General features: G+C 46.7%; 1 protein-coding gene across 2 annotated transcripts in view; it reads left to right on the top strand.

Moving 5' to 3' along the window:
- Snx3 (sorting nexin 3) overlaps positions 1-12,759 on the top strand; it is a 36,542-nt gene extending 23,783 nt beyond the window's left edge. Inside the window, exons 2-4 of one of the 2 annotated variants that reach the window (XM_028890241.1) lie at positions 6,240-6,335; positions 10,216-10,340; positions 12,375-12,759. In XM_028890241.1, coding sequence (XP_028746074.1) covers positions 6,240-6,335; positions 10,216-10,340; positions 12,375-12,480 — 327 coding nt within the window. In that variant the 3' untranslated portion in view covers positions 12,481-12,759. The remainder of the gene's footprint in view (positions 1-6,239; positions 6,336-10,215; positions 10,341-12,374) is intronic. The other variant, XM_037200509.1, reaches the window with a different exon arrangement.
- Positions 12,760-16,272: the final 3,513 nt, after the last annotated feature.

Raw genomic sequence — 16,272 nt, 5'->3', positions numbered from 1 at the left:
GTTTTGTAATCTAGTCCATCTTTTTCATGAGCTAAGAAGAATTCAGTTTTCAACTTGCAAATGAATAGACAAGATGATACATAGATGTACCTATCACCCTATAAGACCCATCATGTACCCTATGCCGAGTCAACAGATTGTGAACATAATTTAGTCACATAGTGTCTATTTAGTCACATAGTGTCTGCCAGGCAATGGCCCCTTTCTGCAGTCAAAACTAGTGTCTGTGTTAGGTTAAAAGCAGGCACATGGATTGGTGGTGTAACTAGTTAGTGAGATGAATGTATGTGTAGCATGCAAGGGCCTGTATTGTGTTCAGTCCTAAGTACTGATAAAAAACATTTGGGCAAATTCACCCAAATGTGTAGTTTTTCCAAAAAGCAGAATTCATTTTGTTCTCCGTTAGTTTTGCAAGTCTTGAGCAGTATAAAGAACAGATTTTAGAGGAAGGGGAGAAGATGCTTGAAAGGCCTGGGTGAGCAGCAGGGTGGTTTAGTTTTTACCTAAAAATGGACAGTCCTAGACTCAAGGCCCAGCTCAGAAAATAAGGCAGAGGTTGGAGAAAGAGAGAGGGGAATGGGGAAGGAGACGAAGTTACCTCCGTTGGAGAAGTCTGGCAAGGCCGACTGTACCTTAACGTAAACCACGTGCCCTGTGAGCACACCTGAAGTGGGGTCCTCAGAAAGCATTAGCATCCCTGCCAAAATGTCTGACTGTCTTGATGGAACCAAGTGCTAAGAGTTAGGAGGGCTGGAGAGATGGCTCAGCAGTTAAGAACATGCACTGCTCTGGCACAGGACCTGCATTTGGATCCCAGCACCCATGGCAGGGCAGCTTAGAACCACCTAAAAGCTCAGTTGTTTCGATCATAGAAGATCTTTCCCAAACAGTGATTATTTTAATTCACGACCACACCCATCTTCCAGATTCACCCCTGTGACTCAGAGCACATGCTCTTTCAGAAGACTAGTCGGGTTCCCAGCACCCACATTGGGAAATGCAAAACTGTTTGTAACTCCAGCTCCAGGGAGTCCAGTACCTCTGGCTTCTGGACACATGCACCCACACTCACGAGCACGCACAGTCAGAAGAAAACTCTCAAAAATAAATAAAATAAAACAAAATCCCAAGACTAGGGAGCCGACGGAGGAGAGCTCTGCAGGGGAGGGAGAAGTCAGGACCAGCTGGGGCGGCAGAGTGAGTCCCTGTCCCACTTGTTGTCACCCTGGCCAAATCGCTCACTTAGTTTCTGCTTTTGTTGTTTCCCTTCTTAAGTGTTTTTGGTGTATAGATGTTTGGTTGAGGAGATGGGGTGGGAGGGGGGCTGTACTGGGATCGGTCCCAGGGCCTCGAACATACTAGACAAGGTTCTGTCAATGAACTGAACTCCAAGTCCTCTTTGTGGTGCTTTAACCACACAGATTCAGAGTTTTATATTAATTGTCTTCTATTTCTCTTGGTGTCTCATAAGTTTCATGAGGGCCAAGACTGCATTTGATCCATTGATTTAAGTAATGATTCCATATTTAGCCCTGTTGTCTTACAGATGCTTGGTAAACAATAGATGAGTCTTCCGAAGCTGGGAGCTTGGGGCACTATCCGGCCTCGGGCCATTTATAAGCATTAAATAATTTGAAAGTAGCCAAACAAGAGTTTGCAGTCCAGTAGTGATAGTTCAGTGGTTCATACAAAGACATGGCAGTTACTTCTTTCTCTTTTGATCAAGTAAGTGCAAGTGATCTTCTAACTTACCTTTTAGATTCGTGTGTATGATTGTTTTGTGCTGCCCCCCCCTCGCGTGCGTGCGTGCGTGTCCGTCCGTCCCCTGGAACTGCTGTGAGCCACCATGTGGGTTCTGGGGACCAAATGTGGTTCCTCTGGAGGAATAACCAGTGTCCCCAAATGTTGAGCCGACTCTCCAGCCCCAGGAAAACTATTGTGGAGACATGTAGCACAGGCTGGCCTCAAACTTTCTGTGTTGCACTTTGAATTTCTGACCCTCCTGCCTCGACCTCTCTAATTCTGGGATTGCTAGATGCCGCTACACCTGATTAGGAGAAACTGACAGGCGTTTTACTCAAGCTCAGTATTCTAAATGTAGTGGGAAAATAATGATTCAGTTGTTTGTTTTTAGAGTGCCAGAGGGTCTTGTTCGAACTGGGCAAGTCCCCTCCCGTCACTGGTGCCACCCTAGCCCGGAGATCCGACTAGACTTTGTCAGAACTCCAGAGTAGCACTTGTACAAGAGAATTATAGCCAGCTGAATAAACCTAAAAGATCCTTTGCCAAATATATAAACTACTAGCTTATAATATAGCCTTTCCCCTCATTCCTCACTCAATTATAGAGAATCAGATATAATCATGATTGTGTCAAAAGTTCAGAAGGGAAAATGGGAGGGAAAGTGAGCTGAATTGGCACTCTTCCCTCAACGTTGTACCTGTAAGCTTGATATGTTGTTTCAGAGATTAACTTTATAGACTTCCGTACCCAGAAGTATGAAAATTCTTGGGGACCTCTTTTCACAGGCTTGATCTTAACATACTGAATAAAGAGAGCAGTTAATCCCTTTGTAAAGTAATTTGAGAGGAGGGAATTCAGAACGTAAAATCTCACCTGCAGAAAGCACTCAGTCTGTAAAGACCTTTCTGTCTTTAGACACTTACAAAGACTTCATATTTTAATGCGGAAGGGTGAACCTGGTTAAAAAGCCAATGGATGAAATTAGAGAGACATAATCCAGTGCTTTCTTTCTGGGAATTATCATCCTGCTCTCCAGGGGACCTGAGTTTTTTCCTTCTGAGGAGTGAGAATGCTCCTCTGTATAGCAAGCCAGCGTCTCTAAATACAAGTTTGACTTTTAGTATAATAAGAGTCTTGTTAGGTGCAATTTTGCTCCTAGTCATTAATACAATGAACAAATGTTGTGGTTACCTGGGAAAGAAAACTCAAGTGCTTTTAAACCTCCTGTGAGATTTGGTTTCATGCTTGAAACGTATACACTGTTATGCCCAATAGCATGTGTAGAAGCCGCCGGCACTAAGATATACAGCGTAGAGGTTAATACACTTTGGAAAAAAGTGACACCACTGCAGAATGAGCGAGCTCAAGGTCCTGAAGAGAAAGCCTTTCATTGCTGGGTGACAGCTGTTTACTGCTGGCATTAAGATTAGCCGATGAGAATTTTCTTAGCGATGGACGCTATAGCATGATGCCTTGATCTACCAAGCAGGAAGTCTTTCCTCCAGGGGCCTCTTAATTTTTTTTTTCCAACAGTTTACAGTTCCCCAAGTGCAAATACTGAATTAACAGGATTCACCCAAGAGAGTAGGTAGTAGTAGTAAGTGAGATTTTGATAGAGCTTGGCATTTGTTACACTAAATCATTTCTGAGCTCTGTAAACTTTGTGACAGGCATCTCTGTGGGTCCCAGGTTGACCTTGACTTGACATCCTGCTTTGCTCCTGAGTACAGGAATTTTAATTCTCACATCCATTTTCTTCTGCTAATGTTGTTTTGTCATAAATCTTTTGTTTCTTTGAGACAGGGTTTCTCTGTGTAGTTTTGGTGCCTGTCTTGGATCTCTCTCTGTAGACCAGGCTGGCCTTGAACTCACAGAGATCCACCTGCCTCTGCCTCCCGAGTGCTGGGATTAAAGGCATGTGCCACCATGCCCGGCCATAAATCATTTTAATGGCTTTAGTAGCTTGCTTTTTTTTTTTTCCCCCCTCTGCTAGGGCTTGAACCTGGGCCTCAGTTTTCCAGTTAAGCCTCTACCACTGAGCTGCACCCCAGCCAGTTTTTGTTTGTTTTTAACATTTATTTATTTGTGTGTGCACACATGGACATGCCCAGTACCCATGTGGAAGTCAGAGGACGGCTTGCAGTAGTTAGTTCTCACCTCTGCCGTGTGAGTTCAGGGATTGAGTTTGGAATTGATAGAAAATGCACTTTTACCTGCCAGGGACCTTCTTGTCACCCAGGAAAGAAAAGATGGATGGGCACACACCTTCAATCCCAATGCTCTGGGAGGCAGACAGGCAGGTAACTGTGAGGTCAATACCAGCCCAGTCTGCCGAGTAAGTTCCAGAGGCCTTCACATCTAACCACCCCTCCACTCTCCACCCCTGCCCCCCCAAAAAAAAGTTGGCAGAAATAGCAACAAGTAGCCTTTGCAGTCCAAAAACTGTGTTGCATTATGACTAGCCTCAACATACTAGGCATCATGTTCTTTTGGTTATTGTTTTGGTTTTTTTTTTTTGAGACAGAGCTTCTCAATGTATCCCTGGCTGTCCTGGAACTTACTGTGTAGACCAAGCTGGCCTTGAACTCACAGAGATCTGCCTGCTTTGCCTCCTGAGTGCTGAGATTTAAGGCATGCGCTAACACACCGGCTATGTTCTCAGTTCTTAAATATGCTCTCTTCCTATAAAAATCTGGCTCGCGGGGCGTTGGTGGCACACGACTTTAATCCCAGCACTCGGGAGGCAGAGCCAGGCGGATCTCTGTGAGTTCGAGGCCAGCCTGGGCTACCAAGTGAGCTCCAGGAAAGGCGCAAAGCTACGCAGAGAAACCCTGTCTCGGAAAACCAAAAAAAAAAAAAAAAAAAAAAATCTGGCTCTATAAGAGTAGTTTACCTACTGTGACTTAATTTTAACCTCACATAGGTGAACATATTCTACCACTGAGCTACAACCCTTAATCGCCCTTTTGAAGGATGTGTGAATATGGGTATGTGCCCAAGAGACCAGAAGAAGATATTGGATCTCTTGGAGTCCCATGACAGGTGGTTGTGAGCCATCCAGAATGGGTGCAGGGAGCTAAAGTTTGAGTTCTCCGCAAGAGCAGCACTTCCTCTTAACTGCTGAGCCATCTCTCCAGCCCCTTAGTTGCCTTTTTATGTTAGGGGGGGTGTTTGTTTGTTTGTTTGTTTGTTTGTTTTTGTTCGATTGTTTGTCTCTTAATTTTCTACTAGATAATTAAAGAAATCACAACACTGTCCCTGTCCTTTTTTTTTTTTTTTTTGGCATTTTTGAAGAAAGCAGTTAAGGGTAATATTTAAGGTTCAGGAAGATGGTTTAGCAAACAAAGTGCTTGCCCTGCAAGCTGATGACAGGAATTCAGTCCGGAACCCATGCTGAGAAGCTGGGTGACATGGTGGCGAGCATGGCGGAGCCATAGGAGTCTCTCACAGCTGGCAGGCCAGATACAGGATACACAGCTTAGTACTAAAACAAGAAGCCCTACCTCAAAACAAGGTAGAAGGAAAGAACTAACTCAGAATGTGTTCCGACTCCACACACCTACCCACTCTCCCTCGCACACACTCGCACGGTCTCTCACACATACTCAAGACACACAGATTTCCAAGGAGAAACCAAAGGAAGGTTGTAATTTTGGACTGGAGATGTAGCTCTGCCCAGTATGCAGAGCTTTGGGTCAATCCTGGTACCACAGAAAGAAAGGTGGGTAGTGCCTGGCCAGGGCAGGAGGATGGCCTGCCTGGATAAACAGGGCAGGAGGATGGTCTGCCTGGACACACAGGGCAGGAGGATGGCCTACCTGGACACACAGGGCAGGAGGATGGCCTGCCTGGACACACAGGGCAGGAGGATGGCCTGCCTGGACTACGCAGGGCAGGAGGATGGCCTACCTGGACACACAGGGCAGGAGGATGGCCTACCTGGACTACGCAGGGCAGGAGGATGGCTTACCTGGATACACAGGGCAGGAGGATGGCCTACCTGGACACACAGGGCAGGAGGATGGCCTACCTGGACACACAGGGCAGGAGGATGGCCTGCCTGGACACACAGGGCAGGAGGATGGCCTACCTGGACACAGGGCAGGAGGATGGCTACGGACACGGGGGGGGGGGGGGGCAGGAGGATGGCTTACCTGGATACACAGGGCAGGAGGATGGCCTGCCTGGACACACAGGGCAGGAGGATGGCTTACCTGGATACACAGGGCAGGAGGATGGCCTGCCTGGACACACAGGGCAGGAGGATGGCCTGCCTGGACACACAGGGCATGGTGATCAAGGCTTATTAGCCTAGGGAACAACTGTCTCAAAGTGAACTGTGAAGGAGGAGCGGAGACAGCTCGGTGGTGATGTGCTGATCACCTTACAGAAACCATGGAGGTACTATGTGTGCCATGTTGTCAGTGGGGCAGACACCTTCCTCCCTTTTGGAAATGCCTTAATGTGTTTCAACTTAGTGCCTGTTTTGGTTTCAGACAAATCTTCCTATCTTCAAGCTGAAGGAATCGACAGTGAGGAGGAGATACAGTGACTTTGAATGGCTTCGAAGTGAACTAGAGAGAGAGAGCAAGGTAAGCATTCTTTCTTTACTTACAGTACAGCCTGAGATCCAGAGTGTGTCGTAAAGTGGGTGACAGCCAGTAGAGGGCCGGCTGGCGATGGGTCCAGCTCACCTCGTACCGAGAGGAGAGCAAGCAGTGGCCACCCTGTCTCAGCTCTTTTCCTTCTGTGCTCAGCAGTGCAGTCACGTCTCAGTCCTTCCTGCTCTTCCTCCTTCCTTCCTTCCTCTTCCTCAATATCAGTATATTTTCCAGTTTTGTGTGACTCCTAGTCAACATTTTTATTATCCCACGTGTATGTAGAAGTTTCATAAAATGTTGCTCTTACTGTGTGATACATCCATGTTCTTCAGATAAGCTTGCTGATGGGTATCAGGGGCTGATACACATGTGTGTGCTCATGAAGGCCAGAGGTCGACTTTAAATACCTTCCTCTATCACTCTCCACCTTGCTTTTGAGGAAGGTCTCTCACGGAACGTGCAGGTGGATGTTTCAGCTAGGCTGGCTGGCCAGCAAGCCGCCTAGATCCACTTCCTCCATCCCCAAGTTCTGGGGTGGTAGGCACTGCCACTCGGGAGCTTAATGTGGATAGCAGGAATCTGAACTTGGTCCTCCTCATGTTACACCCCAGCCCCCAGACCAGATACTGTTTTTTGAAACAAGAGTCTCATGTAGCCTATAATGGGCCTCTGTGTAGCTGAGGATGACACTGACCTCTTGATCTCCTGTCTACCTCCTGAATGCTGGAGTACAGCCATATGTCACCAGACCTAGTTATACGGGCTGTTGGGGATGAGGCCAGGGCATGCGTATGTGAGGGGAGCACTCTACAACTGAGCCACGTACCCAGACTAGACTTTATTTTTTATTTATTTATTTTATTACTATTATTATTATTTTGGTTTTTTGAGACAGTTTCTCTGTGTAGGTTTGCACCTTTCCTGGAATTAGCTCTGTAGACCAGGCTGGCCTCGAACTCACAGAGATCCGCCTGCCTTTGTCTGCCTCCCAAGTGCTGAGATTAAAGGCGTGCGCCACCACCGCCCGGCCAGACTAGACTTTAAATGGCGACCATGATCCACTAGCGCACTGCTGCTTCTACTTTGAAAGACACCGTTGTCTCTATTGCTAAGAATTGTCTTATCTTAGGAGACAGTTTTGGGGTTATTTTGTTTCTAGAATGCAGTAGAGAGAAGCTGACTGAAGTAGATGAAAGGTCATGTTGCTCTCTGAAGCTCAGTAAAATAAAAATGGCAGGAAATGAAGAGAACCCCTGAAACTGGAAGAGGGAGAGGTAGGAGCAGAGCAGGTGATGGGTCTGGTGTGCAGTGTACATCTGAAGACTGTTCTGGGGGCTGCAGATGCAGCTCTGAACCAATTAAGGTTCCTTTGAAGGCTCTCACATTCTATTAGACACGTGGCGGTTGGTGGTGGAGAGGTGGAGCCCTCGCGCGCGACACTGCAGCAGGACTCAACTGGAGGTCTGCATGCGCTAAGCAGACTCCCACGGGAGCTCTGGAGTCCGAAAGCCTGAGCGTGGCCCACAGTGCTTCGTGCTATATTGAGCATGTGTTTGTACTCCAGATACCAAGAACATACTAAGGATGTAGCAGTTAAAACTTTGGGGGCCACCCACACATTCATTCCCGGGGTCTTTGTTCTCCCACCCCTGAGAAGCTGTAAAAACTGTATTGTTGTAGGGCTGTGACTGTAGACCAGCAGAGTGTAGTTTAAAGGCTAGCCTAGGGGGGTTTGGTTTGGTTTTGTTTGGGGGTTTAGTTTTGGTTTTTTCAAGACAGTCTCTCTGTGTAGCCCTGACTGTCCTGGAACTTGCTCTATAGACCAGACTGTCCTTGAACTCGCAGACAGGGTTGGAAAGAATGCTCGGTGATTAAGAGCACTGGCTGCTCTTCCAGAGGTTCAGGGTTCAATTCTCAGCACCCAACGCGGCAGCTCACACAATTTGATGCCCTCTTCTAGTCTGCAGGCATACATGCAGACAAAGTACCTTTATACATTAAAAGTAATAATAAGATAAAATAATAGAAAAACATGCATATGTATGTTAAATAAAACAAATTGAACAGTTTAAGAAAGTTTTAATAACCATGAGGAAGCAGTATTTTGATAGACTGCATTTTTTCGAACATAGCATGTACTACACTGGAATGTTTAAAATGGTTTCTTTTTCTTTCTCTTGCATTGGTGTTTTGCCTGCATGGATGTCTGTGTGAGGGTGTCAGAGCCCATGGAACTGGAGTTACAGGCAGTTCTGAGTTGCCGTGGAGCGATATCATTGTGCTTTTGGTTCTCACTTGGTGGCTAACACTGCTGCTGACCCGGTCATTTCCTTGCTGGCTATTTGTGTATGTTCTTTGGAGAGATGTGTGCAGAGATCCTGTGCCTGTTTCAGTGGGTTGACTTTTTATTACAGCCTTCTGTCTAAAGTGTAAAAGACAAAACAGTCAAGCTTCCTTATTGTGTGTCTCTGTCTACGGGCTTTTACTTGGCACTTAGGGACTGTTAAGCTCTCGGGAGTCCAGCCTCTGAGCATTTTGTTCTCATCATTGCCAAGAGCAGTACGTGGGGGTTACTCTGTTTTATAATCTGTGCTTTTCAGTAAGGCCTGAGCTAGAAACTGAGTAACCTTCAGTGTCTGTTTGCCGTTAGGGTTGATTCTCTGGCTTTCGTCTTGATATACGCTAACTTTCAACAGTATACTCACCAGAAATCTCCCTTTTACACACATGCACAAACGTAGTCTTGGATTCACAGATTTTAATGTAAGAAGTATTTGTTTGTTTCAGACAGGGTCTCATGGCGCCCAGGGTGGCCTCAAACTCACTGTGTAAACGAAGATACCCCTGAGGTCTTCTTCTCCTGCCTCTGCGTGTTGAAATTATGGGTGTGCTCTGCTTCTCCTGGCTGTGAACTGATAAGAAGAGCTGCGATGTGTAGCTGTCGGCAGAGTGCTTCTCTGGGGAGTGCAGAGCCCCAGTTAGTTCGCTTCCCAGCACTCACAGACCTCCATGGCAGCACATGCAGGCAATCCCAGCACAGGAGATCCAAAGCTGAAGGTCATCCTAGCTACATAATGAATTTGAGGCCATCGCGGGCTACATGAGAGAGACCCTGTCTCAAAAAAGAGGAGAGGATGGAATTCTAATTAAGTCTTTTCATACCTCTTACAAATGACTGGATGTAATGCTGGTGAGATGGCTCAGCAGATAAAGGTACTTGCCAGATGACCTGAGTTCAGTCTCAGGAACTCACACGGTGGAAGAAGAGAAGAGCTGTCTCCTCCAAGTGTCCACCTGAACCTGACACTGAGCTGCGTTCTCGGCCTTCTGTGTTTAGAGTTATGGTGCCATAGTGAGGGCATCTTTGTCTCCATGTTGTGGGGCAGGGTCTCATTATGTAGCCCTGGCTGGCCCAGAACTCACTTGAGATCTGCCTGCCTTTGCCTCCAAGTGCTGGGATGCATGCATCACCACCATTGGTTTATAAATGTTCTTTTTTTTTAAATTTTATATGCATTGGTGTTTTGACATGGGTGTCAGATCCCCTGGAACTGGAGTCACAGACAGTTGTGAGCTGCCATGTGGGTCCTGGGACTTGACCCGTGTCCTCTGGGAGACCAGTCAGTGCTCTTAACCAACGATCTCTCCAACCCCATAATTTCCCTTTTTATTACATTTTATTTATTCAGTGTGTGTGTGTGTGTCCACCCATGTAAATGTGTGTGAGCACATGAGTGTCACACTGTATGTGTGCAGGTCAACAGACGACTTGTGGGGTCTGGTTCTCTCTCCACCATGCTCGCCACTGACTCCGACTGAGCATCTCCTGGGTCATCACCATCAGGAACTGACTTTGTGCGTGTTGTTTTAGGTGGTAGTTCCCCCACTCCCTGGGAAAGCATTCTTGCGGCAGCTTCCTTTTAGAGGAGACGATGGAATATTTGATGACAATTTCATCGAGGAGAGGAAGCAGGGACTGGAACAGTTTATAAACAAGTAAGTACTTGGCCATTCCTCAGGGAAGGAGGAGAACCGTGCTTTGACATTCGTGACTAATAGTCGTTAGTTTTTGTTTTTCACTATTTTATCTTGTGGGTTGGATGTCTTGTCTGCGTGTGTGTCTGCTCCCCATGCGTACCGGGGATTGAACCCAGGTCCTCTCCGAAAGCAGCCAATGCTCTTCACTGTTTAACCACTCGGGGACCTCGTTAGCCCTAACGACTTGTCATGAGTTAATCCATGCTGCCTTTCCTTTGGGTCATTTCCTGACCTTTTGTACTATTTAAATGATGTGAAAGTGTCTCCAAGTTCAACACCGTGTGGTAAAAAAGTGAGGGATTTTGTGTTGACCTGTGTTTTATATTTGTTGTTCTTGGATAATTTATGCAAATTACATTTAAAATAGCATCATTCAGAAAACAGTTTTACTTGTGATTCTGATTTAAGGTATGTTCTCTTGTGAGTAATAATGTACAATACATTTTCAATCATTTTGTTTGATTGCAGGTAACAATATTATCAGCATGTTTTATGTAAAAATGTACATTAAAAGTTTTTTCATGGAAAAGTGTTTTCTTTTGAAAAAATGTAAGAAAATCTAGGATTGTTTGTCTTTTAGTAACTGTTGATAAGCTCAAACCAATATTCTTTCCTTGTTTTTTTGTTGTTGCTGTGTCTTTGTTTTTTATTCGAGACAAGGTTTCTCTTTGTATCCCTGGCTGTCCTGGAACACGCCTTGTAGCCCAGGCTGGCCTTGAACTCAGATCCACCTGCCTTTGCCTCCCAAGTGCTGGGACTAAAGGTGTGGGCTACCACCGCCTGGCTTTTAAAGAGATGTGACCCAGCACTTGGGAAGCTGAGCAGAAATGTGTAAGGTCAAACCCAGCCGGGGCTGCAGGGAGAAGGCTGAAGGAGGGAAGGGAGTGAGACAGACAGACAGATGGACAGACAGTGCTCAGGCCCTACTCAGTGCTGCCCCTGACCCGGGCCGTGCAGTCCTCCAGCCCTCCTGAGTAGCTGAGGCCACAGGTGTGCCGCCGTGCCCACTGCGAGCGTGTACCGGTGTCCGTTCTCCCAGGTTAGCCAGCTTTAGCAGATGCGGCTGCCTGAGCCACACGCTGTTCAACGCATGCCTGGGTATCTGTGAGTGCTAAGTAGAGGGTTCCTGCTCTAGCACCCAGGTCTCACTGTGTAGCCCAGGCTGGCCTTGAGCTCTCAAGATGCTGAGATGACAGGTGTTCCCCCCCCCACCCCCCGCAGTTAGATTTTTGGTGAACATACTCTCTGAGAAGGCAGAGCTAAGCTTGGCCTGAACATAAGTCGGACCCCAGTCACAGAGGGAAGCTTCGAAGTGGGGAGGGAAGAAGGAAGGAAAGCAGACACACACGTTTGTTTCCTCCTGGTGAGCCTCCTCTACTTCTAGTTCAGAACTACACCCGGTTATTATTGCTTTATGTTTGCCCAGGCTGCCTCAAACTCAGAGTCTCCTTGCTCAGCCTTCACTGTACTGGGATTACAGGCATGGGCTGACATGCTGGTTTGGATCCTATGTCTTTAAAATAAATTCTTAAAGTCCAGTGAACTATAAAATGTAAGTTTCTTAGGCATGTACCAACTATTGAAAAGCTAATTGGATACACGTTCCAGAAACACTACAGAGTTTTTAAGGTTATTTTTATTAGTTACATTTACCTGCGTGTTTGTGTGTCCCCACTTCGGGACCTGTGTGAAGGTTAGAAGATAATTTGCAGTCATTTCTTTCCTTCCCCCATGTGGGGTTCTGGGGATTGAACTTGGGTCATCAGACTTGACCGAAGGCACCTTTACCCGTTGCACCATCTCTAAAATGTTCCTGAATCACTTTATGGACCAAAGGAAAAGGCCATTATTTGATAGCATGGCTGTATGGGCAGTTCGGAATAATACTTACAAATCGTACATATTTCCTAACCTTAAAATGTGTTTGTTTTGACCCCTCCTACACCATCTTTAATAAACAGTGGACTAAAAGTTTGTATTTTTTATTCCCAGGGTCGCTGGTCATCCTCTGGCCCAGAATGAGCGTTGTCTTCACATGTTTTTACAGGATGAAATAATAGATAAAAGTTATACTCCATCTAAAATAAGACATGCCTGAGTTTGGACAGAAGAGGCAGAAACGAGACCATTAACGATTCATCCACACCAATGAAGAAGTTGTAACTAACTTAGCATGCTGCACAGACACTGGTCCACCTGCCTGGGTATACTAACACTCACGCTCCCTGTCATCTCCCTTAGTCATTTGCTTTAGTGGAACGCCCTCGTTGAGCCTCTCTGCTAGCTCTGCCCCGCCGTGTCCGTGTGCACACTGTAGCCTCACAAGCCCCTAGAACCCGAGTCCCTCACTAAAGTTGCTGACCTGGTCTTATCTGCAGTTTCTGTGTGGTGTTTCTTCTGGAATCCGACTGACTAGAACATTTCCCCTACTGTGTGATGCCTCCACTCGGTCCTCATTTATGTGCAGGAGCACAGCGACCGTTTGTCTCCAGGGCCACACACATGAGGTGTGCTTTGTCTGCAGAGTGTGTCTTTCTTCGGGCCTGTAACCCCTTCACATGGAAGATTAATGAGGGAAATCTTTATATTCTGTATAAAAACAAAATCAAATTTATATACTAAAATCATTTGTCTAAAAATTTAAGTTGTTTTCAAATAAAAGTTGAAATGCAATTCTGGTGTGCACTGATTGAATGGCCTGCAGAGCCTGTCCTTTCTCCCATGGCTTTGTGCTTACCTCGCTCACTAAGAGGGATTATACACTAATTATATACTTCTCATTCCCGTAACTCCATTCCTCTTTAAACGGTGGTGATACCAAATACACCACCACCTTTTGAATGGGGTATTTTCTTTAAACAGCAGCAGAGTGGTGCACTGAGAAAGCATTCCTGAAGGCTTACTGCCTTGTTGGGAAGGACTGTGTGTTGGAGAAATGCTTTATAATCTCAAGTAATTCTTCAAAAGGCCTTTTAAGATAAGTCAGTACGTGCCTCCTGTTTGTCCGCAGTTGTCCCCCGGGCATCTGAATGACTTGCTGGAACTTGGGGGGTGTACTGAGTGGCAGGTGCGTGCTCTCTCTGTAATTTGGCTTGTACTAGTGGTACACTTCCCCTTTTGAGGAGAGGGGCACTGCCTTAGCAGCCTGGCTTACATAAACGACAAGACCAGAAAATGCACAGCTTCTTTCTGCACATCAAGTGTTCTGACCAGACTCAGCGACTGGGATGCAGTTTTTAGTCTGCACATCTGCACATCAAATGGTCTGGGACTCCATTATGATTGGATGTTAAGTTCCTGGAAGAGGAAATGCCATCCTCTAACCCCAGAGCATCCTCTCTGGAGACAAGGGAGTAGCCCAGACTGACCTCAAACTCCGTGATGCGCCTGCCTCAACCTCCCAAATGCTGGAATCACAGGCATGTGCCAGCACATTCAAACTTGAGACAGTATATGAGAAGAAGCAAGCCTAGGTCTTGGTCAAACCCAGGATAACCACAAGCAGACGGCAGATGCAATGAAGTCACAGTTTCAGTAAAAGGCCTCTTGTTGCTCAAAACAGTATTTCACAATTTCATAAAACCAGTTATTGAACCACTACAAGATGTTATAAAGCAGCCAGGCATGGTGAATACCTGTAATCCCAGCATTCAGGAAACAGAGGCAAGAGGGTTATATTGAGTTCCGGACTTAATCTGGGCCACATAGCAAAATTGTTTCAATAACAGAAGAAAGGTGTACACTGTAGGAGTAGAGAGATGGCTCTGTGGTTAAGAACATTTGCTGCCCTTGCAAAAGCCCTGATCCAGTTCCCAGCACACATACACGTCTAACAGCTCATTACTGCCTGGAACTCCAGCTCCGCGGATCCGACACCCTCTTCTGACCTCCAAGGACAGCTGCACTCATGTACTTAAACTATCAAGAGACACATGATTTAAAATAAAAATAAATTATCAGATCCCGAGAACCCATGTGAGACCTGGGTGGGCGCGTCGCTGCCTGTAACCCCAGCCCATAGGAAGTAAGTTCAGGATTTATTGGGGAGCAGTCAAAGAGGACCCCAGCTTTGACTCTGGTCTCCACATTTCTGTACACACGTTCAGTACCCATACACAAATTCCAACACAGGAACACCACAGAACAATAATGTGCAAATTTGATTTCAGTGAGCCGGGTGATAACATCAAGGCTGGCCACTTTTGCTAGACAAAATAGAAGTAAGGGGCTAACACAATGACGCATCGGGTAAAGGTGCTTGCTGCCATGCCCGGGGTCTGAGTCTGATCCTTGGGACCTACATGGTATAGAAGGAGAGAACCCACTACTACCTGTTTGTCCTCTGGCCCCGGTTCACACCTAAACACACAGGCAAAATTTGTGTTGAAAATTTCAAAATGGAGTCAGGCATGGTGGTGCACATGGCTAATCCCAACACTCAGGCAGAGGCCAGCCCAGCCAGAACGACATAGCAAGACCCTGTCTCAGGGACACCGTGGTGGCTCTGCTAGGTAGTTCTTTTAAGCAGTTGTTCAACTAGGGGTGCTGTTTTTCTCCTCCCCTCCCCCCTCAGTGGGGACATTGTGCACTGTCTGGATTTATCTTTTTGTCACAGCTGAGAGGTGGAGTCTTAGCAGGTCATCTGTGCGGCTAAACCTCCCCACCAGGAAGACAGTAGCATGGGCCTTTCCACTCACTGGGACTCCCTTGATTGTGGTCCTTGGAGAGGGGGCGTACTGCCTGCTTGTTTCCAGGCTCATTTCGTCAGGATAGGCACGCTCTTGGAAAGTCAGAAGGGCTGGTTTTGCTCATGCCTTTTCTTTAAGAGAGAGAGAGTGAGTGAGTGAGTGTGTGTGTGTGTGTGTGTGTGTGTGTGTGTGTATAAGTGTAGTGCCCATGGAGGATGTGTATCAGCTGCCTTAGTCTAGAGTTAGACACAGCCACCTGACAGGGATCCTGGGAACAAACTCAATTCCTTTGGAGGAACTGTCCATTCTCTTAACTGCTAAGCCAGCTCTCCAGCTCCCAGAAAAATGAGAGGTTTTAAATTGAGCACGAAGTTGTCTCTTCCAAGTAATAACCTCTGCCTAATGTGAGAGGAACTTTTCAGCGCTGGCCTCTAGCTAAGGCTGTAGTCGGCGGTAAAACTACACCTCGAACCTCAGCGATACAAATGTGGGTGCTGTTAATTCTAACCACACAGAGAAGAGTCCTAAAGGCCCAAGCCGACCTAACAGAACACACTGGATGTGGGTTCCAAAGCCTTGGATGGGTAACTAAGGAACTTCAGGCCCTGCCTATGCAGTAAGCCCCGGTGTCCGCTTCTGCCTGCTGCAGTCAGTTCAGCAGGGCCTTTAGTAACTCTCAGGCTTGTTGGGGACCGTGGTTTCAAGTGTCCCCGATGGGCTTATGTTTTGAGTGTCTGTTCCCAACTGTTGATGTTGCTATAGGTTGTTGTTGTTTTTGTTTTTTTGTTTTGTTTTGTTTTTTTGGTTGGGTGAGAGGTCAGTGGAGACAGCGAGAATGAATTCCTAGCTGCTGAAGTCAATCAGTAGGGGCTTGCTCTTGAGGGTTATCGGACAGCCGCCATGTGAGTGGTCAGTGCCTCTGTGAGGTCTCTGCCTCCAGAACACCACTGTGCCTTCCCCTGACGGCCCCGAGGACACAAGTCAGACCCCTCCAGCCCTTAAGTTGTTTCTCCGCAGAACTTTGGTGCTGGGGACACAAAAATAGTTAACAGGATTAACTGTGGAACTCCGTGGAACAGCAGCTTCCGGGATGTGGAGAAGCTTCCCTGTAGCCAACCTAATTCTGGGCTTGGAGACGTTGCTCAGTTGGTGGAGTCCTGGCCTACCACCCGGGAAGCCTCAGACTGCATCCTAATAACTGG

The sequence above is a fragment of the Peromyscus leucopus genome, chromosome 8a (assembly GCF_004664715.2).
Source record: "Peromyscus leucopus breed LL Stock chromosome 8a, UCI_PerLeu_2.1, whole genome shotgun sequence".
Lineage (NCBI taxonomy): Eukaryota > Metazoa > Chordata > Mammalia > Rodentia > Cricetidae > Peromyscus > Peromyscus leucopus.
This window is presented reverse-complemented; position numbering and strand designations above follow the sequence as displayed.